Source organism: Castor canadensis, chromosome 1 (assembly GCF_047511655.1).
Source record: "Castor canadensis chromosome 1, mCasCan1.hap1v2, whole genome shotgun sequence".
Classification (NCBI taxonomy): Eukaryota; Metazoa; Chordata; class Mammalia; order Rodentia; family Castoridae; genus Castor; species Castor canadensis.
In genome coordinates this window covers 143,042,493-143,070,060 of record NC_133386.1, presented here as the reverse complement: position 1 = coordinate 143,070,060, position 27,568 = coordinate 143,042,493, and the positions used below count along the sequence as shown (strand labels likewise).

Sequence of the window (27,568 nt, the reverse complement as noted above, 5' to 3'; positions counted from 1 at the left end):
TGTTCGATGAAATAGAAAGGGAAGGAAAACTGCCAATCACATTTTATGAAGCCAGTATTACACTTATCCCCAAACTAGGCAAAGACACCTCCAAAAAGCACAACTATAGGCCAATCTCCTTAATGAACATCAATGCAAAAATACTCAATAAAATAATGGCAAACCGAATTCAACAAGACATCAAAAAGATTATTCACCACGACCAAGTAGGCTTCATCCCAGGGATGCAGGAGTGGTTCAACATATGAAAATCAATAAATGTAATAAATCACATTAACAGAAGCAAAGACAAAAACCACATGATCATCTCAATAGATGCAGAAAAAGCCTTTGATAAGATCCAACACCATTTCATGATAAAAGCTCTAAGAAAACTAGGAATAGAAGGAAAGTACCTCAACATTATAAAAGCTATATATGAAAAACCTACAGCCAGCATTATACATAATGGAGAAAAACTGAAATCATTCCCTCTAAAATCAGGAACCAGACAAGGATGCCCACTATCTCCACTACTATTCAACATAGTACTGGAATTCCTAGCCAGAGCAATTAGGCAAGAAGAAGGAGTAAAAGGAATACAAATAGGTAAAGAAACTGTCAAAATATCCCTATTTGCAGATGACATGATCCTATAACTTAAAGACCCAAAAAACTCTACTCAGAAGCTTCTAGACATCATCAATAGCTATAGCAAGGTAGCAGGATATAAAATCAATATAGAAAAATCATTAGCATTTCTATACACTAATAATGAGCAAACTGAAAAAGAATACATGAAAATAATTCCATTTACAATAGCCTCAAAAAAATCAAATACCTAGGTGTAAACCTAACAAAAGATGTGAAAGACGTCTACAAGGAAAACTATACACTTCTGAAGAAAGAGATTGAGGAAGACTACAGAAAGTGGAGAGATCTCCCATGCTCATGGATTGGTAGAATCAACATAGTAAAAATGTTGATACTCCCTAAAGTAATCTACATGTTTAATGCAATTCCCATCAAAATTCCAATGACGTTCATTAAAGAGATTGAAAAATCAGCCGTTAAATTTATATGGAAACACAAGAGGCCACGAATAGCCAAGGCAATACTCAGTCAAAAGAACAATGCAGGAGGTATCACAATACCTGACTTCAAACTATATTACAAAGCAATAACAATAAAAACAGCATGGTACTGGCACAAAAACAGACATGAAGTCCAGTGGAACAGAATAGAGGACCACAGATATGAAGCCACACAACTATAACCAACTTATCTTTGACAAAGGAGCTAAAAATATACGATGGAGAAATAGCAACATCTTCAACAAAAACTGCTGGGAAAACTGGTTAGCAGTCTGCAAAAAACTGAAACTAGATCCATGTATATCACCCTATACCAAGATTAACTCAAAATGGATCACAGATCTTAATATCAGACCACAAACTCTTAAGTTGATACAGGAAAGAGTAGGAAATACTCTGGAGTTAGTAGGTATAGGTAAGAACTTTCTCAATGAAACCCCAGCAGCACAGCAATTAAGAGATGGCATAGATAAATGGGGCCTCATAAAGCTAAAAAGCTTCTGTTGATCAAAAGAAATGGTCTCTCAACTGAAGAGAACACCCACAGAGTGGGAGAAAATATTTGCCAACTATACATCAGACAAAGGACTGATAACCAGAATATATAGGGAACTTAAAAAACTAAATTCTCCCAAAACTAATGAACCAATAAAGAAATGGGCATGTGAACTAAACAGAACTTTCTCAAAAGAAGAAATTCAAATGGCCAGAAAACACTTGAAAAAATGCTCACCATCTCTAGCAATAAAGGAAATGCAAATTAAAACCATGCTAAGATTCCACCTCACCCCTGTTAGAATAGCCATCATCAGCAACACCACCAACAACAGGTGTTGGCGAGGATGCAGGGAAAAAGGAACCCTCTTACACTGTTGGTGGGAATGTAAACTAGTGCAACCACTCTGGAAAAAAATTTGGAGGCTACTTAAACAGCTAGACATTGATCTACCATTTGATCCAGCAATACCACTCTTGGGGACACACCCAAAAGACTGGGACACAGGTTACTCCAGAGGCATCTGCACACCCATGTTTATTGCGGCACTATTCACAATAGCCAAGTTATGGAAACAGCCAAGATGCCCACTACTGATGAATGGATTAAAAAAATATGGTATCTATACACAATGGAATTTTATGCAGCCATGAAGAAGAATGAAATGTTATCATTCGCTGGTAAATGGATGGAATTGGAGAACATCATTCTGAGTGAGGTTAGCCTGGCCCAAAAGACCAAAAATCATATGTTCTCCCTCATATGTGGACATTAGATCAAGGGCAAACACAACAAGGGGATTGGACTATGAGTACATGATAAAAGCAAGAGCACACAAGGAAGGGGTGAGGATACGTAAGACACCTAAAAAACTAGCTAGCATTTGTTGCCCTTAACGCAGAGAAACTAAAGCAGATACCTTAAAAGCAACTGAGGCCAATAGAAAAAGGGGAACAGGTACTAGAGAAAAGGTTAGATCAAAAAGAATTAACCTAGAAGGTAACACCCACGCATAGGAAATCAATGTGAGTCAATGCCCTGTATAAGCTATCCTTATCTCAACCAGCAAAAACCCTTGTTCCTTCCTACTATTGCTTATACTCTCTCTACAACAAAATTAGAAATAAGGGCAAAATAGTTTCTGCTGGGTATTGGGGGGGAGGGGGAGGGGGCGGAGTGGGTGGTAAGGGAGGGAGTGGGGGCAGGGGGGAGAAATGAACTAAGCCTTGTATGCACATATGAATAATAAAAGAAAAAGGAAAAAAAATAAAAAAATAAAAGAATATTTTAGAATTCTAAAAAAAAAAAAAAGTATCTACCTCGAGTAAAGTGGTACACTATTTCCCCCTGCTGGCCAGTTTCAAAGATGCCTTTGTAAACCTGCAGACCAAACAGGTGAGCAACAGGTACCATGTGAGACTCCCCTACCCACCTCCCAGGAACATAATCCAGTGCAGCCCCTGTGAAGATTGAAATCTCCCACTCCTGAACAAATCTACAAAGCAAAAAATCTTAAACAGTGGAGGTGGGGAGGAACACTGAACCTGCCTTGAAGAATGGGGGTGGGGCAAGGAGCCAAACTCTCAGTGAACAATGGGGAGGAAAAGTACCATAGGCTTAGAGTAGGGCTGGGGCAATGAGCCAAACTCCCAAAGCAGGGCCAGTGGTGGATCCCTGAGCTGGTCTTATGGGACTGAGGTCAGTATTCAAAACCTGTATTGCCCCACTTTGCTGGGGGAGGAGCCAACCAGACAGAGTTGCAGCTGTAGTGAAGTGCAGCTGCTTCCTGGTGAAAAAAAAATTCTGTGACCACCCTGCATGAACTGGCAGTGAGCTACCCCAGGCCCCAGTTGCAACTGCCCTGCGAACAGAAAGAACGAACTACTGCTCACAATCCAGTCACCTAGTGAGACCACTTCCAGAGCTCCCACTTGTAAATGACAGCTCATAAGACCAAGGATAATGGTCAAAAAAAAAAAAAAAGAAGAAACAAAAAAACTTCCAACTTTCTCTACCCGAAGCTGTCTGATAAGAGGGGCAGCACCTTTCTCCAAAAGCCCAGAATACCAAGAACAAAAACCAGGATTGGTCACCAAAGGAATAAATCCAGAAATTTTGCTAAGCATACTGAACTTTTTCTTGTTGCTGTATCTGTTTTTTTTTGTATTATATACTGTACAATCACTATTTTCTTATCCCTGTTAATACTGCTTACAATTTCCCTTCTTTTCTTATGCTGCAATCCGTTGTTCTCCCTCCACTACTCTTCCTGCCCCTTCCCATCTACCCTCTCCCTGTCTTCACCTTCCCCAACCTGTCACCACACCACCCCTTCCTCCTATACACTCACTACACACTGACCAGCCTACTGTACCAACCATACACGTACACAACCCCAGGCCCCCGCAATTCCTCTACAACAGTGGAAATACACTTTAATACACACAAGGGCCACAAAACCCAGAAGCCCCCATAACTCCTCCTCCACTCTCCCTTTTCATCCCTGCCTTTTATTGCCACATTTACCAATTACACAAGTTTCTATCTCTAGACAAACAACACCCAACTTCACTGTTTATAGTTATTATCACCAAGGGGCTTTATATGTAATAGGTAAACAATTGGTCTGGCATTGAAACTGTGAATTTTTTATTGCTAATTTACACCACCAGGTGAGGAACAGAATTAGCACATCAACCTAGATAAAACCAAGTCAGTCACAACAAAAAAATTAAATCGAAGGAAAGAAACAGGCAATTAGAAGAACCAACTAGTCAATCAAGAACTTAGTTACACAGCAACAATTGGAGTGATGTGGAGAAGGGAAGGAAACTACACTTCTCAAAGAAAAAAAAATCAAAAAGGATTTTGTGGAAAATGAAGAAAATGGATACCCAGTCCCTGACCCTAACAAAATAATGATAAATATCACTAATGAGCTCAGTGGCACCCACAAAAATCCCTCAACAAGGAAACCATGGGAGAGATCACTGGGAAACTCATAGAGAAGATACTAGACAAAGTTAATGAGAAAGTACAACATGAAATAAAGAAATTTTGAGATACCACAAATACAGAATATGAGGAGAACAGAACCAACTAAATAAAGTCAGAGAAGACTGCATCAGACACCAAAATTAAACAAAAGATCACTATTAAAAAAAGAGATACATGAAATAAAGAAGACAACATAAATATAAAAGAGGAGTTGAACAAAATATGGAGAACCTCAGAAAAAACAGAATTAAACAGAAATCCTGGAAACAAAAAGTCTCTTTAGTCAAACAAAAAACACAGAGGAAGGTCACTCTAGCAGACTAGAACAAGTGGAAAACAAAATCTCAGATCTTGAAGATACAATAGAAATTAAAGAGAAAACAGAAGAACTCCTAGTCAAACAACTCAAGATCCATGAAAGGAATATTCAAGAACTCTGCAACTACATCAAAAGACCAAACCTGAGAGTCATGGGCATTGAAGAAAGAGAAAAGATGGAAGCCAAAGGGATATGTAATATGTTCAATAAAATAAGAATAGAAAAATTCCCACATCTCAAGAAAGATTTGCCCATTTAGGTATAGGAAGCCTCCAAAAAGCCAAACAGATTCAACAAAAAAAGAATCTCTCCATAGCATATTATCATTAAAAGGGCATGGAGTAAGGTTTTCTGGGTACTGCATGAAAATAATTTCAGCCCGTGGACACTCTACCCACAAAACTATCATGTAAAGTTGAAAGGGCAACAAATATCTTTCACGATAAATAGAAACTAAAACAATATATAACCACAAACTCACCACTACAGAATATTCTACAGGGAATTCCGTGCACAGAACATGAAAGCAAACAAAACCATGTGAGGACAGGAAGTATTAAACCATAGGAGAAGAAAAGACCCATCTTATTGACAGAAATAAACACTGGCTTAGTGTGAAATGCTAGAAGAAGATTTATCAAGCTAATGGCCCCTGAAAACAGGCAAGAATAGCAGTACTTACATCAGATGAAGTAGACTCCTAACTTACTTTGTTCAAATGAGACAAAGAAGGTCACTTTATACTAATAAAAGGGTCAATATATCAAAAGTAAATAACAATTATCAACCTACATGCACCCAATATCAGTACACCCAATTTTATCAAACATACAATAAAGGACTTTAAAGCACATATAGACTCCAACACAGTGTTAGTGGGAGACTTTAATATCCTCTAGCACCAATAGATAGGTCTTCCAGACAAAAAAATCAACAAAGAAATCCTTGACCTAAATGATACCATAGATCAAATGGACCTAACAGATATCTACAGAATATTTCATCCAGCAATAGAACAATATACATTCTTGTCAGCAGCCCATAAACTTTCTCCAAAATAGATCATATCTTAGAACACAAAGCAAGCCTCAGCAAACACAAGAAAATTGAAATTGAAAAAATCCTCTGCATTCTATCTGATCACAATGCAATAAAAGTAGAACTCAACAACAAAAACAAAAGCAGAAAATAAGCAAAGAATTGGAGGTTGAACAACACATTGGTCATGAACACTGGGTCATAGAAGATATAAGAGAGGGAATCAAAAGTTTCCTGGAATTTAATGAAAATGAAAATGCAACCTATCAGAACCTATGGGACACAGCAAAGGCAGTCCACAGAGGAAAGTTTATAGTCATGAGTCCATATATTAAATGGACAGAAAGATCTCAAATAAATGACCTAAAGCTACATTTCAAACTTCTACAAAAATAAGAACAAGCAGAGCCAGAAAATACCAGAAGGAGACAAATAATAAAATAAGAGCCCAAAATTAATGAAATAGAGACCCTCCTCCCCCCAAAAACCCCAAAGAATCAATGAAACAAAAAGTTGGTTCTTTGAAAAAATAAACAAGATTTTTAAGCCCTTGGCAAATCTGATTAAAATGAGGAGAGACCCAAATGAGTAAAATCAGAAATGAAAAAAGGGAGATAACAATGAAAACCAAGGAAATCCAGAGAATCATCAGGGACTGCTTTGAGAACTTACATTCCTAAAATTTGGAAAATCTTGAAGAAATGGACAAATTTCTAGATACTTATGACCATCCAAAACTGAACCACTTCATGCCTTTTAGAATTGCTACCATCAAGAACACCAGCAACAACAAATGTTGGCAAGGATGTGGGGAAAAAGGAAACCTCATGCACTGCTGGTGGGAATGCAGGATAGTAAAACCACTCAGGAAAACAATATGGAGGCTTCTTAAAAAACTAAAAATAGATCTGCCATATGATCCACTCCTCCTACAGAACTATCTGAAGGAATATGACTGAGAGATTCCAAGATGGCGACTACAGGGAGGAAGCCGAAAGTGTGCTTCCTAAAGCAAAATCTTGGAGAGATGCTGGAGATATGCCTGGCAGGAAAAACCACCAAGAAGAGGGAAAACTCTGACTCCTCCACACACCCAGCCCACACATAGCATCTGCACTACATGTTAAACAGAGAAACCAGGAGGGCTCCTGTGCCACCGGATGCCAGCTCCCTGACTGCTTGGGAACATGCAGACCTCCAGGTGAGTTAAGCAGCACAGAGTAAATCAGCATAGTCCCCTGGACAGACTGACCCACACCCAGGGAAAAAAGAGAAAAAAAATCTGAATAATAAACAAGTAGCAGGAAAAAAACAAAAGACATTTAGCAAAGAGGGCAGGGTGCTCTGAGCTCAGGAGAGTATGGGAGGGGCAATCCCCACTTGAACTGTGAATAAACAAGCTGGAAGGAGAAGGTAGGAGCAGCAGCAACTTCCCCCAGTGTGCTTGGAGAGCGGAAGGCTTGTAAAAGTGGCTAAAGCGTACCATGCTCCACCAGAGAGTGGGGGAGGGACCCCTCCCCACATGAGCTCTGAATAACAAAAAAAAGACTGCAGTCGTCACAGGAGGGTAGGGCTGCATACTGGAGAAAACAAAAGAGGCATGTGACCAGAAGAATGCTAAGCAAACAAAGCCTGCAGAGCTAGGTGAGTGTAAAACTCATTCCTGAGATCTGCATACATAAAGCCTGCAGTAGTAGAAGGCTGACAGTAGGTGGCAGGGGATCTGCAACCACAGATAGACATTAACAAAGCTGTCCCCAGACTCTTTTTGTTGTTGCTGTTCTTTTTGTCCTTTGATGAGACAATGACAGAACTAGGACTGTATGCTGAAGGACTAACTGAAATTGCATTGCATTTAAATTTGGGATTTATATGTTTTGATGTGCTTTGGTTTTTGGGTATTTTGTTTGTTTGTTTGCTTGTTTTGATTTTTCCCCTTTGATGAGACAACAGAAGAACTTCTTCCCAGAAACCAACACCAGGAATGGAGGATGAAGGGCTAACTCCAAAATTATTAAGACTCAAATTTTATTGCATTTGACCTTGGGGATTTTCTTTTTTTTTTTTTTTTCTGTTTTACTATCCTCTCTCTGCTGTAATGCCTGTATAGCTCACCGTTAATTAGTACACTACCTCTCCCTGTTTATTTCATTGGCTCTGGTTTTTTTTTGTTTATGGGTGTGTGTGTATGTGTTCATTTGTTTGTTTTGGGGTTTTTTCCCCTTTTTCTTTACCTTCTTTGCTTTCCCTATTCTCTCACTCTTCTACTCTAGAAATCACCATTGTTATTATTACAAGCTAGACAACATGGAATTACACACAGTACAAGGACAGTAATAATAGCAAGGGAAATGATGGGAAGACAGAAAAAAGAGGGAAACCACTTTCCTCCCAAAAATAAATCAGTACAGGAACCAGAGGGAAATGAAGAAAACAGATACCCAAATCCAGACTCCAACAAAATGAAGATAAACTGTGCCAAAGAACCCAATGAAGGCCACAAGACTACTCTGAAAAAAGAAATCCTTCAAGTAATCAATGAGAATTTTAGAGAGATGACACTGTATATGGTTAGCCAAAATGTATAGGAGACACACAAGAAATTCCAAGACAACAAAAATAGACAATTTGAAAGAATATGACTCAGGTTACTAAAATGGCACCTGTACTCCCATGTTTATTGCAGCACTATTCACAATATTCAAGTTGTGAAAACAGCCTAGATGCCCCAGTACTGATGAATGGTTTAAGAAAATGTGGTATTTATACACAATGGAATTTTATTCAGCCACAAAGATGAATAAAATTTTGTCATTCAAAGGTAAATGGATGGAACTGAAGTACATCATCTTAAGTGAAATTAGTCAGGCTCAAAAGGCCAAAACTCACATGTCTTCCCTCATATTCAGTTTGTAGACCTAAAATACATACACTAATATTATTGGACATGGGTTACATATTAACTCTCCATGCAAAGGAGGGTGTGGGAAGGGAAGAAAACCAAAAACTTGAATGTGGCTGATACGCTCACTGTAGAGGAGCAAATATAGTAATCTTAAACTGGTAGAGGCCACTATGGGGAGGGGACATGGATGTAGTGAAGAGGTCAGGTAGAGATGAACCAATATGGGTTGAAATATACATGTTCATGGAAACAACAAAAGGACCTCACCAAAATAAAACTTCTCAGTCTAAACTCCTCAGCCTTCATAATTGTAGACAAGCAAAACATTATTCTTTATAAATTAAAAAGAGGGAGGGGGCAAGATGGTAGATTGTTGACATCCTTATAGCCCAGAGTCAACTAATTACACTGAAAATAGATTAGAGGACCCCAAAAGTCACCCATGGGGTTCCATAACCAGCAAGAAGCAAAAACTTCTCTGAATCTGCATAGAGTACAACTAACAATGGGAGGAATGGGAAGAATGACATGCAGCTCAACACTCCTGAACTCCTATCCCCAAAATCACTGCACAGCCTCAGACTTCATCAGTTGGTACTCCCTTGGTGGTAAATCCTACTTCCTGGTACACATAGGAACTCAGAGCTCCATGCTCCTTCCTACCACATGACCTGCTATCTTAACCCTGAAACTCCAGGGAAACTGGCACCCCTGTGCAAGCAGGACCCTCAGCTCCTGCTGCTCCACAGGTAACAGAAGACATAAGCCAGCAACCTCAGTTTCCCCAGATGCAACACCACAGAATTGAGCTTCCTGAAGCCCATGTGAGAGATTGGGTCCAGGAACACCAGCTGCTCACAGACTTGGGTCTCCTGAGCCAAGCCAGCAGCAGAGCAACTGAACTGAGATACCAAGAACCCATGCAGGAAATCAGGCCCCTGGGCTCCTGCTACCCATAGACTTGGTCCCCCCATGCTTGCAGCACTACTGCACTACCCTTCTGGAGCCCAGGCCTGGAAAGCAGGCTCCAGAAATCCTGATGTCTGAAGGCATGGCTCCCCCACAGCTGAAGTAGTTGGTATGGCTCTGGGTAGCCCAGCACCAGAAATCAAGCCTCAGGCTTGTGCTAGCTGAAAAATTGGGTTTGCCACATATGCATCAGCTGCTCTGGCACCTGGAATTTGACCTCAGCGCCTCAAGGCAATTCAATCCTGCCAGCTCTGCTGCCCCATGGGAGCCCTTGAATTGCTACTCAGTACCAGGACCCTGTCACCACATACCCAAGTGAACCTCAGGCTCCAGGCTTTGCTATTTTTTGGTTCCAGAAGTCTCCCCCAAAAGAGAGCATGGAGGTCCAGCATTCCCTACTGTCCTTGACAGCAAGAGAGCCCTAGCTCCCCTGCCAAAGAGCAAGAACACTCCCACTGAGGGGAGGAAAACTAGAACCTGCTCTCTGCAGGTGGCACCAGAAGCTCCATTTCTCCAAGGTACACAGATGCCCAGCATTTCACCCTGCACCTCCTGGCAGAAGAGTCTCTTCTTTCCAAGCACTGGAGTCCCAGCTCCACCACTGCGTGGAAATCTACTACTCTGCTCGTGTTGGGAGTCCTTCCCCATGCAGTGCACAGAGACCTAACGCTCCTCACCCTGACTGCAGGAGATCCCCTGTGCCCCCCCCAAGGAGCAGGAACTCAAGCCCCCTCACTGTGGAGAGAAAAATAATCAGCACCACAACAAGAACCCTGCAAGGGGTAAAATATCCAGCATACCCCTCTCTGAGGAACACTGCTGGAGCACCAGGAGAAAAAATCTTAAAATACCAACTCCAGGGGCATAAAGGATTAAAACCCTAACTAAAAACAACTCCAGATTCCAAAATCTCAACCTCTCCCCATCAAAAGCCAATTCCACCACTAAGGATCCAAACATCTGTGTAGAATAAGAGCTACCAAATAATGAATTCCAAAAGCAATAGGAAAGCTGATTAATGACCTCAATAAAGAAACACAAAAGTTAGTATTTGACCTCAAACAGAACATTAATAAACATCTAAATGAGCTCAAAGAGTAAACAAACAAACAGATGGTTGAAATTAAGAAGACTATTCAGGATATGAATGAGGAAATCAATAAAGATATGGAAACTCTGAAAAATAATCAATCTGAAATAAACAACTCAATATCCCAAATTAATATCACAATCAAAAGGTTGGTGAACAGAGTGGAGCAAGTTGAAAACAGTATCAGGAACAGAAGACAAAGTAGAAGAATTAGACCAAATAGTAAAAGATCATGGAAAGAATTCTAAGAAAACAAAAATGGAACATGCAAGATATCTGAGATGCCAAGAGAAGACCAAACCTATGAATCATGGGTATTGAAGAAAGAGAGGAGACAAAAACTAAAGGCACTGACAACTTATTCAACTGAATAATAGCAGAAAGCTTCCAAACCTTGAGAAAGAGTCACCCAGGTACAGGAAGCCTATAGAACACCAAACTGACAGGACAAAAAAAGAAACACCCCCAGGCACACCATAATCAAAACACTCAGTACACAAAACAAAGAAAGAATTCTGAAAGCTGCAAAAGAGAAAAGACAAGCCACATAGAAAGGCAAATCCTTTAGAATAACAGCAGATTTATCAACTCAAATTCTCAGCAAACTCTCATGGAAAAACATAATTCAGGCTCTGAAAAAAAGCATCTCTCAACCTAGACTACTCTACCCAGCAAAACTATCTTTCCTAATTGAAGGGGAAATTAAAACCTCTATAACATGGAAAAATTAAAGATTTGTGACCATCAAGCCAGCACTACAGAAGATACTTAAAGGACTTTTACATATAGAAGAAGAAACTAGAGTGAGACAGAGACTTAAAAAAGAATAAACCTGCTTGAGCAAGCAGACAAATAAACAAGGAATAAGTAAAACTAAACAAGAGGGAAACAAGAAGCAACTCTCAATATTAACACCTAATGTAATTAGCTTCAGTCCCCCAATCAATAGCAAACTGGAAAAAAAGACCCAACCATATTTTGCTTACAAGGAACTCATCTCACTGAAAAAATTAAACACTGGTTTAGAGTCAAAGACTGGAAAAAAGTTTTCCAAACAAATGGACCACATAGACAGACAAGAGTAACTGTATTCATATCTGACAAAGTTGACTTCAGACTAAAGTCAATCAGAAGAGACAATGAAGATCACATCATATTAATGAAAGAAACAATTCATCAAAAGGAAATGTTAATCTTTAACATACACATACCAAACACATGGGTACCCATCTACATTTAAAAAGCTCTAATGGTGCTAAGAGCACAGTGACAGTGGGAGCCCTAAATACCCCACTGTCACCAATAGATAGGTCATCCAAACACAAGGTCGGCAAGGAAATTCAGAGAACTTCATATATTAGATCAAATGGACATGGTTGAGATCTGTAGAGTATTCCACCCAACAACTAGGCTATACACATTCTTTTCTGCAGCTCATGTAACTTTCTCCAAAATAGATCATATTTTAGGACACAAAGCAAGTCTCAACAAATTCAAGAAAATTAAAATAACCCCCTGTACCATATCATACCACAATGGAATAAAACTAGATGTCAACAACAAAAGAAACTTAAGAAAATATTCAAACACATGGAGACTGAACAGCACACTCCTGAAAAACCAAAGGTTGACAAAAGTAATAAGGTAAGAAGGTAAAAAGTTCCTGGATCCAATGAACATGAAAGTAAAACCTACCAGAACCTATGGGACTCAGCAAAGGCTGTGCTAAGGGGAAAGTTTATAGCAATAAGTGCCTACATTCAAAAACACATGATGGGGAAAAGACAGCCTCTTCAACAAATGCTGCTGGAACAACTGGATATCCACATGAAGAAGACTGAAATTAGATCCCTGTCTTTCACCCTGTACCAAAATCAACTCAAAGTGGATCAAAGACTTTTATATAAGGGCTGAAATCCTGAAACAACTCCAAGAAGCTGTAGGACATACACTGTAAGAGATAGGTATAGGGAACAACTTCCTAAACAGAACTCCAAAGGCTCAGCATCTAAGCGAAACAATGAACAAATGAGACTGCATCAAATGAAATAGCTTTTGCTCAGAAAAAGTGACAGACTCAAGAGACAGTCCACAGAATGGGAGAAAATCTCTGCCAGCTACCCATCTGATGTGGGACTAATATCCAGAATCTACAGAGAACTCAAAATACTCAGCCCAAAGAATCCACACTCCAATGAAGAAATAGGCACATGAATTAAGCAAGGAATTCTCAAAGGAAGAGGTACAAATGGCCATAAATACATGAAGAAGTGTTCGACTTTCCTGGCTATAAAAAGATACAAATCAAAACAACATGTAGATTTCATCTCACCCCAGTTAAAATGGCCCATAATCAAGGGTGATAACAACAACAAATGCTGGCAAAGATGTGGTGAAACAGGAACCCTTATACACTGCTGATGGGAATGCAAGTTAGTACAACCACTATAGAAAGCAGTATGGAGATTCCTGAAAAAACTAGAGATAGAACTACCATATGGTCCAGTGACACCATTCCTGGGCATCCACCCCAAAAAATGTAAGACAGGATACAGGATACAGTGGAAACACCTGTACACTGATGCTCATTGCAGCACTATTCACAATAGCCAAGTCCTGGAAACAACCCAGATTTAAATAGATCATCAGATTATGGTACATGTACACATTGGAGCATTACTCATCCACAAGGAATCATGACATGGGGTTTGAAGGTAAATGGATACAACTAGAGGACATCATGGTAAGTGAAGGTAGCCAGGATCAAAAACACAAAAGACATATGTTTTCCCTCATATGGGAGAGATAGATACAATGACAAACATATATACGAAAATAAGCATGATCTTATACAAACTCAAATGTAAAACATATTTGTAACAATAGAACGACTCTGCAGAACTCAGGGAAAAGGGGAAAGGAAAAGAGAATGATAAAGCTTCAGTAATATTGCATACCATAAGATGTAAAGGTAGAAGATACAAGGATGTGTGTTGAAAAGTGTTGAAAGACATAGGGAAAGGAGGTAAAGAGTAAGGGCGAGTATTTGAAGGGATTGAACAGACCAAAGTAAAGCACACCAACAAAAGGCATACATTGAGACACCTTTTGAAGGTCAACTCAAATATTAATAATAAAACCCAGGACTGAAAAATAGGCACAGTGCATACACGTGTGGTGGATATTATTGGGAAAGGAAGAGGATGAAAGAAGAAGATGAAGTTGACGGTATAAGGTGATGGACTTCAAATACCTATATGAAACAGAACTGAACAACCTCTTGCAATTGCTTTAAGTGGGTTGGGGAGGAGGTTGGGGGGAGAAATGACACGGGCAATGTAAATAATGCACAATATAAGTATAATCAGAATTTTCACTACAAGTTCTCCCTGGATAATGAATTTCCTAATTAAAAACTCATAAAAATATCTTTGTCTAAATATGTGTGGTTCTGACTTTTTAGTCCAGAATCAGCTCCTTTTATAGCCAAAATGCCATGATCATTTTGTCAGATTCTTTATCAAACTTTGCAATCACTATTAACAAAGTGATAAAATACATCTCAATAGATTTTTTAAAAACTGAAATAAATGAGCTACAGAATTGGATATCAACATTTTTTAAAGCACTGTTCACTTTTCAACCTCAGTTAAAACAATGAAAACTTTCTTAAATAATTTGAATCCAGAGAGGTATTGATACCTGAAACAAAGGTTTTAGAATGACCAAATCATGAACAACCATCTCCCATAACCAGCCCACATCCCATGAAGCAGAAAGTGGAGCAGGTAAGAATCTGGACTTGGTCCCCTGCAAAGCCTCTAATAAGCCTTAAGATGCTGTTTATGCTTATTATCAAGCTCTTATCTTTTACAAAGCTGTGAATATGATTTCTATAGTTTTGTGATTTTTTTTCTTTCTTAGTGGGACTGGGGTTTGAACTCAGGCTTCATACTTGCAAGGCATTACTCTACCACTTGAACCACACCTCCATTTCATCTTGCTCCTGTTACTTTGGAGATGGTGACTCCTGACGTATTTGCCTAGGCTGGCCTCGAACTGAGATCTTCCTGATCTCCACCTCCCAAGTAGCTAGAATTGCAGCTGTGAATCATGGGCACTTGGTTAGTTTTGTGACTTTTTATCATTTGAGAACTTATACCATTGTTGTTAGTTGTGAAATGTACATTTATAAATATTTATGTGTATCATCGAGAGTAAATATGAGTATGCTCCTCTTCTGCTAGAAATTTTTGACACAGATATTTTATAGAGTTCCCTGAAATTATACCATAATAAAAATACTAGTAAAATTTAAGGTGTTGTTATTTCATGCAGAACTGATATTTGGGGTGTTTCTAGCGAGGGTGAAGGTTTGAACATAAAATAAATACACAATCTCCTAACATTCCAAATACATAGAAATGCAGGAATTAATGTTCTGAAACAGTGGGGAGTAAAAGAAAATGCAAACAAAACAACAAAAAAATTAAGATTCTAAAAATATTGAAATAAGTCATATACATAAGTAGAAGAAAACTCTCAGCCTATACTGAAAGTCTACTGTAGGCTTGCAATGATGTTTATGTTTAAAAGTTGAGGAAAGTATGAAGCCTAGAATCTGTAATCACTGCACAGTATTTGAATGGGAACTAAAATATCAGTGACGAAAGCTGCAGGTTACAGAAAATACTGTATTAATATGATACTTTGAGGGAACATCAGTATAACATGTATCAGTACAGATGGATTCAAAATGGAAACATATATGAAGAAAATTTCTGACAATTGTCTTTCCCTAGACAAACAATAGTTTTCTCTGTGTTGGGGGAAAGTATTTAATTCATTCCCTGATGTTTAGTCTCCCAGGCAGACACAAACATAAAACCCAACATTCAGCATACTATAGGATACTGCAAACATAATAAAGAATAAGAAAGGCAGTAGGTACTGAAAGAGAGGGATAAGTACAAGTCTAGTCCACAAGTCTTTTTATCATAGTATTAAAAAATTACATATACAATTCACTACCCACAGAATGTTTTGACTGTACCAAAATAATACCAAACAAAACAGGAAATAGAGCATTTCTATCCCCCAGAAATTTCCTTCTATGAGTCATTTCCTTCTCCAGAGTTTGTCTTTTTTTCATTTCTATCAAATGAAGATTAAGTTGGCCTGTTTTGGTACTTATATAAAAAGAATCATACATTATGATATTTGTCTGCGTAATCTGGCTGAATATAATGTTTTTATTCTTCAGTGTGTAGCAGCCTGCTCCTTCATATTACTGAGTCATATACCATTAAATGACTATGTAACACATTGTTGACACACTAATTAATGTTTATGTTATATGAACATTCATATTTGTTTTTCTGTGGACAAATCTTTCATTTACTTCTATTTAAAACCTATGAATGTAACTAGTAGGTTACACATTTGGTATATATGCACCTAATAAAAAACAGCTGAAATTTCTGGCACACAGTTGTACCATTCTCCACCGGCCCCATTGATGTTTGTCATTTCAGGAACTTGTGATAACTACCAGTGAAAACTGAAAAATTTCAACATTTGCTACAGTGTGAGATATACTCAGATTTTCACCAACTTGAATAACTAAAAAAACTACTTTGATTTGTTTTCCAATAATCTTAGAAGTGTGTTTTTCTAAATAAAATATTATAAGGAAAATTTGGATAACAAAAGTGTATGTGAAGTACATGTGTAACTGTTTTGCTCTAACCCCTAGAAATGAAATGTGTATGTGTTTATGTGAATTTGTGTATTCATTCACTTATTCAACAAACCCAAGATGATATAACACATTTCTAGATTTCTAGATGTAGTACACTTTTATATCACTCATATGATATAAGATTATCTGTTTCTTTCAACATAAATATATAGAGACCTGTGTGTATACTTATGGGTGTATATATGTATATTTCAATGTGCATATACATATGTATATATGCTGGGTGTTGAGATGGTTATTGTGATAAAGAAAAATGTAAAACAAAGAGTTGTTATGAGTATAGAACTCTTGGTCAGAATCCACACCTGGGAGAAAATACTTAAACTTTACACTATTTTCTATAATTTCATCTCTGTTCAAAGAGATAGTAAATACGGAAATTATCTCAAACATCCCACAGGGTCTTTTCCTTCTACACCAGAGACTACTGGGACAATGAACTGCAGAGACCCAATCAAGTGTACACACTCAAGTTTACAGAATCCTCAAAAGGCACGGGGATACTATGTGGAGGTAGAAACTGAATTGTTGAAGAACTCTTGATGTTCATAACTCTCAGTCATGCACACTAGTCTGGTGTTTGCTAACACAGAGGTGAGTTTAGGTGATTCCCCAAGACACATATTTTCAAGAAATGAAATTCTTTTTTTTTTTTTGCAATGTGGTTGATGAGAAGTTGAATACTTCTTTTTGATTAAATGGTGCTGGGTCATCTGGGTATCAGTATGAGTTAAATGAATCTTTAGTCCTGAATTCTAACATACACAACAATCAAAATACATATATTTGGGGGAAGGAGGAAGGGAAAATCGTGGAGAACTAGGAAGTAACCCAAGACTAGAACTGAACCCTACAAGGTGTTGAAAAATTGCTGGAAAAAATTCTCTACAGAAATCCTCCCATGCAAATCTCCCATGCAGCCAAGTGACACACAGCATCCAGGTAAAGGAGTCCAGGGATAAAAATCTGGTTATCTTACAGATAGCTTTTCTCTATGTAGAGAGCACCCTTCATATATTTCTTTCTCCTCCTTAAAGTTCAATTAATAATAAAAACTTCCACTTTTGAACAATTTGCAAATTATCTTCTTCCTGTGCGATGACTTTTTAAGCTAGGTATGCTTGCTCTGCTTGTGCAACTGCTCCTCCTCAGTGCTCAGATAACAGATATAATAACAGATAGGAATTGGTTAGCACAGGATTAAAAGTAAACCTTGACTTGAACCTTGCCTCTACCACTTTTATGTTTTTGTGAAGTTAGGTGTTTTGAATCATCTTGCATCTCCAATTCCTCAGCTATAAAATCAAAATCATAACTTGTACTCATAGAGCTTAGGTTTGAGTACCGGAATAACCTGCACTGAAGCCTGACTGGAGGGGATTTTATCTGTTTGTAAGCTTAGAAGGTAGAATGGTATCAGGAATGTCGAAGACAATAAATATTTGTCAAATGAAAAATAGATGTCTTAGCATATATTCTGACAATTACTTTAATAGATAACATACATTAACTGCTATGTTCCAGGCACTTCTTGGAAAACCAATTCTCATTTAGCCATTCTACATCTATAGAATATGGTACTTTCACTGTCTTTTAAGAGTTATGAAAATTGTGCAAGGAATGGGCTTGGCTTGTTCAATCCATCCAGCCAGTTAGTGCAACAAACGAGATTTCATTCAGGGAGACTCAGTGCCCATGGCTCTATAGTAAGCATGCAACAAAAGTAGACTCTCATTTTATTTATAAAGAACACACACTTAGCTACTTAACTTTCCTTACCTTGCCTATATTCTAGTATTACAAATAGTTCAACTAATAGTAAGCCTATATATATCCTTGAACTTAAAAAGGAATTTGTATATAGAAATGTATATATGAAGAGCAGGAAGGAAGAACTGGCTTTGAGTTTGTTTGTGGTTTAATGAATGTGCATTGATTGCTTTGTGACATATTATTTATGGATAGAAGAGTCTGAGGATTTCTCTGATGACTTATCAGTTTTCATTTATAAACCAACTCTAGAGAGACAAAAATTTATACTTTTCCAAATATCCTGGCTTTTTCTCCTGGTGTTGTGGCTCGGGCTACTTTAGAGACATCCAACACAGCATTCCACATAGACCAAACTTCTAAAGGCTACTTGTTTAGTTACTTATTGTTAGCAGGGGCCTCACAGAGACTTAGTAATGAGATTTCCCTGGATTTCACTTAAGATTTAAAAGACAGTTGAATTTTTCCTATCTAAAACACAGTAATATATCTTAGTCTCTTGGAGGCTTTAGTAACTGCCACAATTTATTTTTAAAGTTAATTCAAATCTTCTGTTACAGTGGAGGCTTCATGATTTTATACTACCTTCCGAGCTTAATACACAATGGCACTTGAATTAGAGTAGGCTGAACAGCTCAAATCTAATTTGCAAACATGAAAGTAAGCTTTATCTCATGGCATGCTCTAAATCAAGATAGGATGTTATAATAATTATAAGAAAAAGAGTGATTATTGCTTGTAATTATTAAGTATTCACTATGCATAGTATACCATTTTAGCATATTGTATAAAATTCTTGTCAGCATTTTGAGCATGGTGAAATTATTAATTCCTTATAGATAGATAAAGTGGTCAATTTATGTACTGTAAAAAATGGAGGTCAAGTGAAGCCTGACAGAATAACTCAAAGAAAATTAATCACTTGTATTTCAAAGATCTCATAGAAATCACCTTTTTATTTATTTTTTGCCTGCATTTGGTGTCCAAGCCCTATACTTACCTTGATTAATTTTCTGATTTAGGAAACTGCCACTGTTAAAGAGTATAGCATGTTCTCCCCTTGTCACTTATCATGTATGGAGCCAACAGCTCCAGCCTGACCCCAGGATTCTTTATCTTGAATGGCATCCCTGGGCTGGAAGCTGCACACATCTGGATCTCCCTCCCCTTCTTCTTCATGTACATCATTGCTGCTGTGGGGAACTGTGGGCTCATCCACCTTATCAGCCATGAGGAGGCTCTGCACAGGCCCATGTACTACTTCCTGGCCCTGCTCTCCTTCACTGATGTCACCTTGTGCACCACCACTGTACCCAACATGCTGTGCATATTCTGGTTCAACCGCAAGGAGATTGACTTTAATGCCTGCCTGGCACAGATGTTCTTTGTGCACACCTTCACAGCAACGGAGTCTGGCGTTCTCATGCTCATGGCTCTGGACCGCTATGTGGCCATCTGCTACCCCTTACGCTACGCCACCATCCTCACCAACCCTGTGATTGCCAAGGCTGGTCTTGCCACCTTCTTGAGGAGTGTGATGCTCATTATTCCATTCACTTTCCTCACCAAGCGTCTGCCCTATTGCCATGGAAACATCATCCCCCACACCTACTGTGACCACATGTCTGTGGCAAAGGTATCCTGTGGCAATGTCAAGGTCGATGCTATCTATGGACTTTTGGCAGCCCTTTTGATTGGGGGATTTGATATGTTTTGTATTTCTGTGTCTTACACTATGATTTTGCGGACAGTGGTGAGTTTGTCATCTGTTGAGGCTCGTCATAAGGCATTTGGCACATGTACCTCCCATTTATGTGCTATAGTCATCACATATGTTCCAGCCTTATTCACCATTTTTACTCACCGATTTGGGGAACAAAATATTCCCCATCATATTCACATCATTATTGCCAATCTCTATCTATTGTGTCCTCCCACTCTGAACCCCATTGTTTATGGAGTCAAGACCAAGCAGATCCGAGAAGGAGTCATCAAACTATTTTGTAAAGAAAAGCATGTGCTTGGAATGGAATACATTCATTAATTAATGTAAAAAAGAGAAAAGATTATATTTTAGATGATAGTTGAGTGAAAAGTTAAAAAATATACTGATCTTGCAGGACATGGTGGGTCATGCTTGAAATTCAAGCTATATATACAAATGCGGATTGTGGTCTGAGGCTGAAAACAAGACCCTGTCTGAAAAATAGTAAAGCAAAAAAAAGAAGAAATGTGAGGGGCCAGGGGGCATGCTTCAAGTGGTAGAGCAAGTCTAAGTTCAAATCTTATACTGTCAAAAACAACAAATCAAAACAAACAAAAAACTGTTCTCATTCCAGAAAACAGTATTTATTGAATAATTGCTATAATGTTGAATTCTAATTTGTAAAGGTAATTAGTAATGGAAACCAATTATATGAATAAGAAATAAGTATCCCAAATTTGAGGAATATTTTTAAAAGAATTTCATATCAGTGTGACTCCAAGGCTGATTGGAACATACATTCTCAATGTATTTTGCATGTTGAATAAATCTCAAATGGGATGTCCTTCAGAAAAATAAATATATTTACTTCTCCTATAAACACATCTTCTCAAGGGAAACTAAAAAAAATTGCTAAAGGCCTCTAAAACTTGCCTTAGTGAAATCTGTTACTTATACAATTCTTTGCATGTTTTTATGTAGCTGTTTTTTTATTATAAAAATTATGCAATGCTTGCACAGATTGCATGTATTTAATACTATCAAGTAGATTATTAATATATTCATGTCAATTTGACCTAAATGAAAGATACATATATAATCAAAGGAATAGAGGTATGGAAAATTCAGACTTCTGCATTCCCATGTTCATTTAGCACTATTCACAATAGGCAAGAAATGGAAATAACTGAGTGTTCATCATCTGATTAATGGACAAATAAAGTGTGGAGATGGAATTCAAATGGCTGGATTGAGGATCCTTGCTTTCAATTCTCCTCTGCCAATAAGACACAAAGTAACATTTGTGTTTCTGCATTTTGAGGTGAGTGATCATGAAATAATGCTAAAAACCAACAACAGAGAGACTAGAACCTTGGACTACAGCATAGTAAGAGGGACAAAAATACACTAGCATCTGCTACCCTACTCTGTAGCTGATGAGAGATCTCCTCTTTTCAGTGGTAAGGGTGAAATAGAGATTCCCAGCAAACCCTATTCACAAACCCAAGATATGGAATCAAATTAAGAGATCACCAACAGATGACTGGATACAGAAAATATGGTCTATACACCTCATGAAGTATTCAGTCATAAGAAAGAAAGAAATCTTGCCATTTATAGCAAGAGTGTTATTGGATTTGATCACTGACATTGTGTATGGAATAACACAATGAACTCAGTCAATTTGTACAATCGATACATGTTAATAAAAAATAATTGAACCATAAAGTTTTAAAAATTGACCATATATATAATGGAATAGTTTTCATCCATGTGTAATTTATGACAGTATGCATGGTCCTGGAAATAATTATATTATGTAAAATAAGCCAGGTACAGAAAGACAAGTACCACATAATTTCACCATGTGCAGAATCTAACAAGTTGATCTCAGAGACATTCTGAGCATAATGGTCATTACCAGAGTCTGGGGATACCAGTGGGAGGAAAGAATTGGGAAAGGTTGATCAGTGGCTACTAAGGTATAGTTAGTCAGGTGTAAGAAGATCTGGTGTGTTATTACATATGAAGGTAACTAACAACACTAATAATAATTTATTGTATACTTCAAAAATTGGAAGAAGAAAAAAAGTTTTGCCACAACAAACTGATAAATATTTGAGAAGATTAATATGTTTGACTTGATTAAAATTACAGAATATATACATGTATGAAAATATTACATGAACTTTATGTATGGACCACTTAAAAAAACAAAACAAACACACAAATTCTCAAGGGTATTGCTGAGGTATTTTTGAGAGAAACATTGAATAAATCTTAGAGAATTTATAACAGTATCCTGGTACAAAATGGAGAAGATTTACCATTGGAATCTAAATACTTGTGTTTGGCTGACACCGCCAAATTGATATACCCCTCTAGACAGGCATAAGATAGGTAAGTACTCAGAAAGAGAAATGATAAGAAGACCTCAGTCATTAGCTCTCAGAGACAGGGGGCATGGAGTGAAAGATACAGTAAAATGAAATGTAAGGAAAATGAAGAGGTAAGTGAAAAAGCATCAAAAGCCATTCACCCTGTGAAGAAGTGGGCCATTCCTCACCTTTCAGGAGAAATAAATTTTCTTTTTCCAGGTTTGTGTCTAGACTGCCACAGGCACTATTCTATACTAACATTTAAGCCTTCAGTTGAAGCCTTCACATTGTACCTTTCCTACTCTTATGCTCCCATCAAGAACAAAGTGGATGCTGGAAACACCAATTATTGTTACTCTGTGAGTTATAGTATAAGCATTTAATAGTACTCTAAAGAATGAGCTGAACAGATACTTTTCTAATAAAGAAGTCCAAATGATCAATACACAGGAAAAATGTTCAACATCTTTCACTATCAGGGAAATGCAAATCAGTACTGCAGAGATTCTACCTTATTCCATTCAGAATGGCTGCCATAGAGAATAGAACTGGGCTAGGGCATGGCTACTGTGGTAGAGTGCTTGCGTAGCAAGTGCAAGGTCCTGCGTTCAAACCTTTGTACTGCCAAGAAAGAGAGAGACAGACATACAGACAGAGACAGAGAGAGACAGAGACAGAGAGTGAAGAAAGAAAGAAAGAGAAAAACAGAAAAGAAAAAGAAATTATGACAGATGCTGGTGAGGATTTAGGGGAAAGGAACTTTCATTCACTTCTGTTGGGAATGTAAACCAGCACAGCCAGTATGGAAATCAGAACTGAGTTTCCTCACAAAATTAAAAATAGTCCTCCCGTAAGATCCAGTCACACAATTTTTTGGTATATACACAAAAGAATCAAAGTTAGTTTACAATAGAGATGCCTGTACACCATGTTTATTTCAGAATTATCACGATAGACATATCATGGAATCATCATAGGTTCTCATTGACTGACAAATGGATAAAGAAAATGTAGTATATATACACAAAGAATTTTTACTTAGCCATTAAGAAAAGTGAAATTTTGTCTTTTGCTGGAGAATGGATACAATCGGAGGTCACGTTCAGAAAAATAAACTAGTCCCACAAAAACAAGTATCACACATTCTCTCTCATTTCTGGAATCCAGGGAAAAACAAAGTAAAATCAAAAACAATATGAGTTCTTTTTCTTTTAAGTAAAAAAGAGGACTACCAATTTGCTGGATGGAAAAAGGGGAGAGAGTAAGAAAAATAAGAGTAATTGAGGCAGTGAATTTGATCAAAATACATTTATATGAATGTGTAGAAATATCGTGATGAAAACCCTTACTGTATATAATTTAATATATGCCAATAGCAAATAAATTAACAGCAGTAAAAAAGATGACCTACAGAATGAGATTAAATATTTGCAAACTATATATCTGATAAAGGCTTGATGTCTACAATATATAGAAAACTACTAAAACTGAACAACAAAAGATCAAATTCTAAATGAACAAAAGGCCTTGAATTTGTATTTCTTCAAAGAAGATAAACAAATGGCCAATAAGAACATGAAAAATGTTTAACATCTCTAATCATTAGAGAAATGCAGATAAGAACTGTAATGAGATATCACACCAGTTAGGATGAGTACAATCAAAGTAACAGAATATTGTATCCATAAGGATGGGAAGAAATTAGAACTTTATGCATTGTTGATAAAAATGTAAAATTATGCAGTCATCGTGAAAAATATGTGGTGGGTCCTCAAAATATTGAAGATCAAATTAGCATATGATGTAGCAATTTTAATTCTAGGATGTTATTATTACCATATGATCTTGACATGCCATTTTTGTACATATAGTTGAAGGAATGTAAATCAACTTATAAGACCTGTACACCCATGTTTATAGCACTATTTACAATAACCAAGTTAAGGAACCACTCTAGGTGCCCAACAACCAATGACTGGATAAAGAAAATATGATACATATATTAGATGAAATGTTATTCAATCATAAAGAAGAATGGAATTCAGTCATTTGCAGGATTATGGATGGGATTGGAGGTCATTGTATTAAGAAAGCTCAGAAAGCTCAGAAAGACAAATATTGCATATTTCACTCACATGCAGAATCTAGACATAAAATAATTATGACACGATTGCAAAAGAGTGACAGCTTGGAATGCATCGGGGAAGTCCATTGGCTAAAGAGAGGGAAAATGGAGAGAGGGTAATGGAGGAGTGGATATTATAGAAGTATGAAATGAGTGTGTGTGTGTGTGTGTGTGTGTGTGTGAAAATAGCATGATGAAACTCATCAAAAACTGTTTAAAAAGGTGGGGTAGAAGTAAAAAGAGTTAAGAAAGAGTAATATAATTGAGGTAAATTTGAACAAAATACATTATATGCATGTCGTAAATATCACAATGAAACCACTTTGTATAATTAATTTATGGTAATAAAAATTAAATTTAAACTCAGGTTGAAATTTAACCCCCATTGTTATGTATTAAGAGGATAGAGAGTTAATTCGATTGTAGTATTTGAAAGTGGAAGCTTTGGGAAGAAATTAAGTTTAAATGAGAACATTAGGTAGGAGGGACCCTATTCCAATCACACTGTGAATTTGTAAGAGGAGAAGAAACCTCAGTTTGGTCACCCTGTTTGACCATGTGATCTCTTTTACTGCATAGGGACTGCACAGACTGCTATTCACTAACAAAAAGAACCTCACAGGAGGATTCAAAATTATGGTTAGGGTAGGGAATCAGATTTCCTGAGCTCTGTGAGTCCAGAAAACATCTCAAGATATGGGAGCTACACTAGGGTAATTCTGATTGCTTCTAGCCAAAGTAATAACTGCCAATACATGTTCAATGTAATCTCTATCAAAATTCCAGTGACATTCTGCACAGAAATAGAAAAATCTTATGTGAAAAACTTATGGAAACACAAAAGACTTCAAATAGCCAAAGCAATTCTCAGCAAAAAGTCCCATACTAGAGGCTTCACAATACCTGCCTTCAAACTATACTACAAAGCCATAACAATAAAAACAGCATCGTATTGGCACAAAAACAGACAGGAAGACCAATGGATCAGATTAGAAGACCCAAACATAAACCCACACATCTATAGCCAACTGATCTTCAACAAAAGAGCCCAAAACACACAATGGAGAAAAGACAGCCTCTTCAACAAATGCTGCTGGGACAACTGGATATCCACATGAAGAAGACTGAAACTAGATCCCTGTCTTTTACCCTGTACCAAAATCAACTCAAAGTGGATCAGAGACTTTTATATAATGGCACTTGAATTAGAGTAGACTAAACAGCTCAATTCAAATTTGCAAACATGAAAGTAAGCTTTATCTCATTGCATGCTCTAAATCAAGATAGGATGTTATAATAATTATAAGAAAAAGTGATTATTGCTTATAATTATTAAATATTCACTGCATAGTATACCATTTTAGCATATTGTATAAAATTCTTGTCAGCATTTTGAGCATGGTGAAGTTATTAATTCCTTATAGAAAGATAAAGTGGTCAATTTATGTACTGTTAGAAATGGAGGTGAAATGAAGCCTGACAGAATAACTCAAAGAAAATTAATCACTTGTATTTCAAAGGTCTCATAGAAATCACCTTTTTATTTATTTTTTGCCTGCATTTGGTGTCCAAGCCCTATACTTACCTTGATTAATTTTCTGATTTAGGAAACTGCCACTGTTAAAGAGTATGGCATGTTCTCCCCTTGTCACTTATCATGTATGGAGCCAACAGCTCCAACCTGACCCCAGGATTCTTTATCTTGAATGGCGTCCCTGTGCTGGAAGCTGCACACATCTGGATCTCCCTCCCCTTCTTCTTCATGTACATCATTGCTGCTGTGGGGAACTGTGGGCTCATCCACCTTATCAGCCATGAGGAGGCTCTGCACAGGCCCATGTACTACTTGCTGGCCCTGCTCTCCTTCACTGATGTCACCTTGTGCACCACCACTGTACCCAACATGCTGTGCATATTCTGGTTCAACCGCAAGGAGATTGACTTTAATGCCTGCCTGGCACAGATGTTCTTTGTGCACACCTTCACAGCAACGGAGTCTGGCGTTCTCATGCTCATGGCCCTGGACCGCTATGTGGCCATCTGCTACCCCTTATGCTACCCCACCATCCTCACCAACCCTGTGATTGCCAAGGCTGGTCTTGCCACCTTCTTGAGGAGTGTGATGCTCATTATTCCATTCACTTTCCTCACCAAGCGTCTGCCCTATTGCCATGGAAACATCATCCCCCACACCTACTGTGACCACATGTCTGTGGCCAAGGTATCCTGTGGTGATGTCAAGGTCAATGCCATCTATGGCTTGATGGTTGCTCTCTTGATTGGAGTATTTGACATCTGCTGTATCTCTGTGTCTTACACTATGCTCTTGAAGACTGTAGTGAGTCTGTCTTCATCAGATGCTCGTCACAAAGCCTTCAGCACCTGCACATCTCACATCTGTGCTATTGTGATCATGTATCTACCTGCTTTTTTCACTCATAGTTTTAGAGGAAAGAATATTCCCCACCACATACATATCATTGTAGCCAACCTTTATCTGCTACTGCCTCCTACCATGAACCCAATTGTTTATGGAGTCAAGACCAAGCAGATTAGGGAAGGTGTAATCAAGTTTTTGCTTGGAGACATGTCTGGCATTAACTAAGATGGATGAATTATAAAGCCAGTAGATGGTTGATGGAAGATAGTAGAGACAGAATTCATGAAATATGACTGAAATGGTAGTTAAGTCATCAGATGTATAGTTTTTCTGAAATCTTTGCAAGTATAGATTATGAAATGCTTCTTGTAAGGAAAGATCTGCCAAAGCAGAAAGTGAGAATTAACAAGGTAACATTCCAATCCTTACAGAGTTTATGTCTTTCACAATGTTTATAAACTCATCTCTCTAGTGAGAACAGAAAGTCAATAAAATGAGGAATGTAGGCCTTGTGTCAGTCTGTGCATTGTGTGAACTGGTAATTTCCTCTTCGTGGAAAAAT

The 27,568-nt window shown here is 37.7% G+C and overlaps 2 protein-coding genes across 2 annotated transcripts; both read left to right on the top strand.

Annotated features, from left to right (window-relative positions):
- The first annotated feature begins 19,490 nt into the window (after positions 1–19,490).
- LOC109676158 (olfactory receptor 52N2-like) lies at positions 19,491–20,462 on the top strand. The gene has a single exon (XM_020152661.2). The coding sequence runs from the start codon at positions 19,491–19,493 to the stop codon at positions 20,460–20,462; it is 972 nt and encodes a 323-aa protein (XP_020008250.2).
- A 5,821-nt stretch (positions 20,463–26,283) lies between these two features.
- On the top strand, positions 26,284–27,231 carry LOC141421307 (olfactory receptor 52N2-like). Its single transcript, XM_074066931.1, has one exon. The coding sequence runs from the start codon at positions 26,284–26,286 to the stop codon at positions 27,229–27,231; it is 948 nt and encodes a 315-aa protein (XP_073923032.1).
- The last annotated feature ends 337 nt before the right edge of the window (positions 27,232–27,568 follow it).

What these genes read in the sequence shown, in the direction of transcription:
- LOC141421307 (XM_074066931.1), top strand. Translation starts at nt 26,284, where the DNA reads ATGTATGGAGCCAACAGCTCCAACCTGACCCCAGGATTCTTTATCTTG.
- LOC109676158 (XM_020152661.2), top strand. Translation starts at nt 19,491, where the DNA reads ATGTATGGAGCCAACAGCTCCAGCCTGACCCCAGGATTCTTTATCTTG.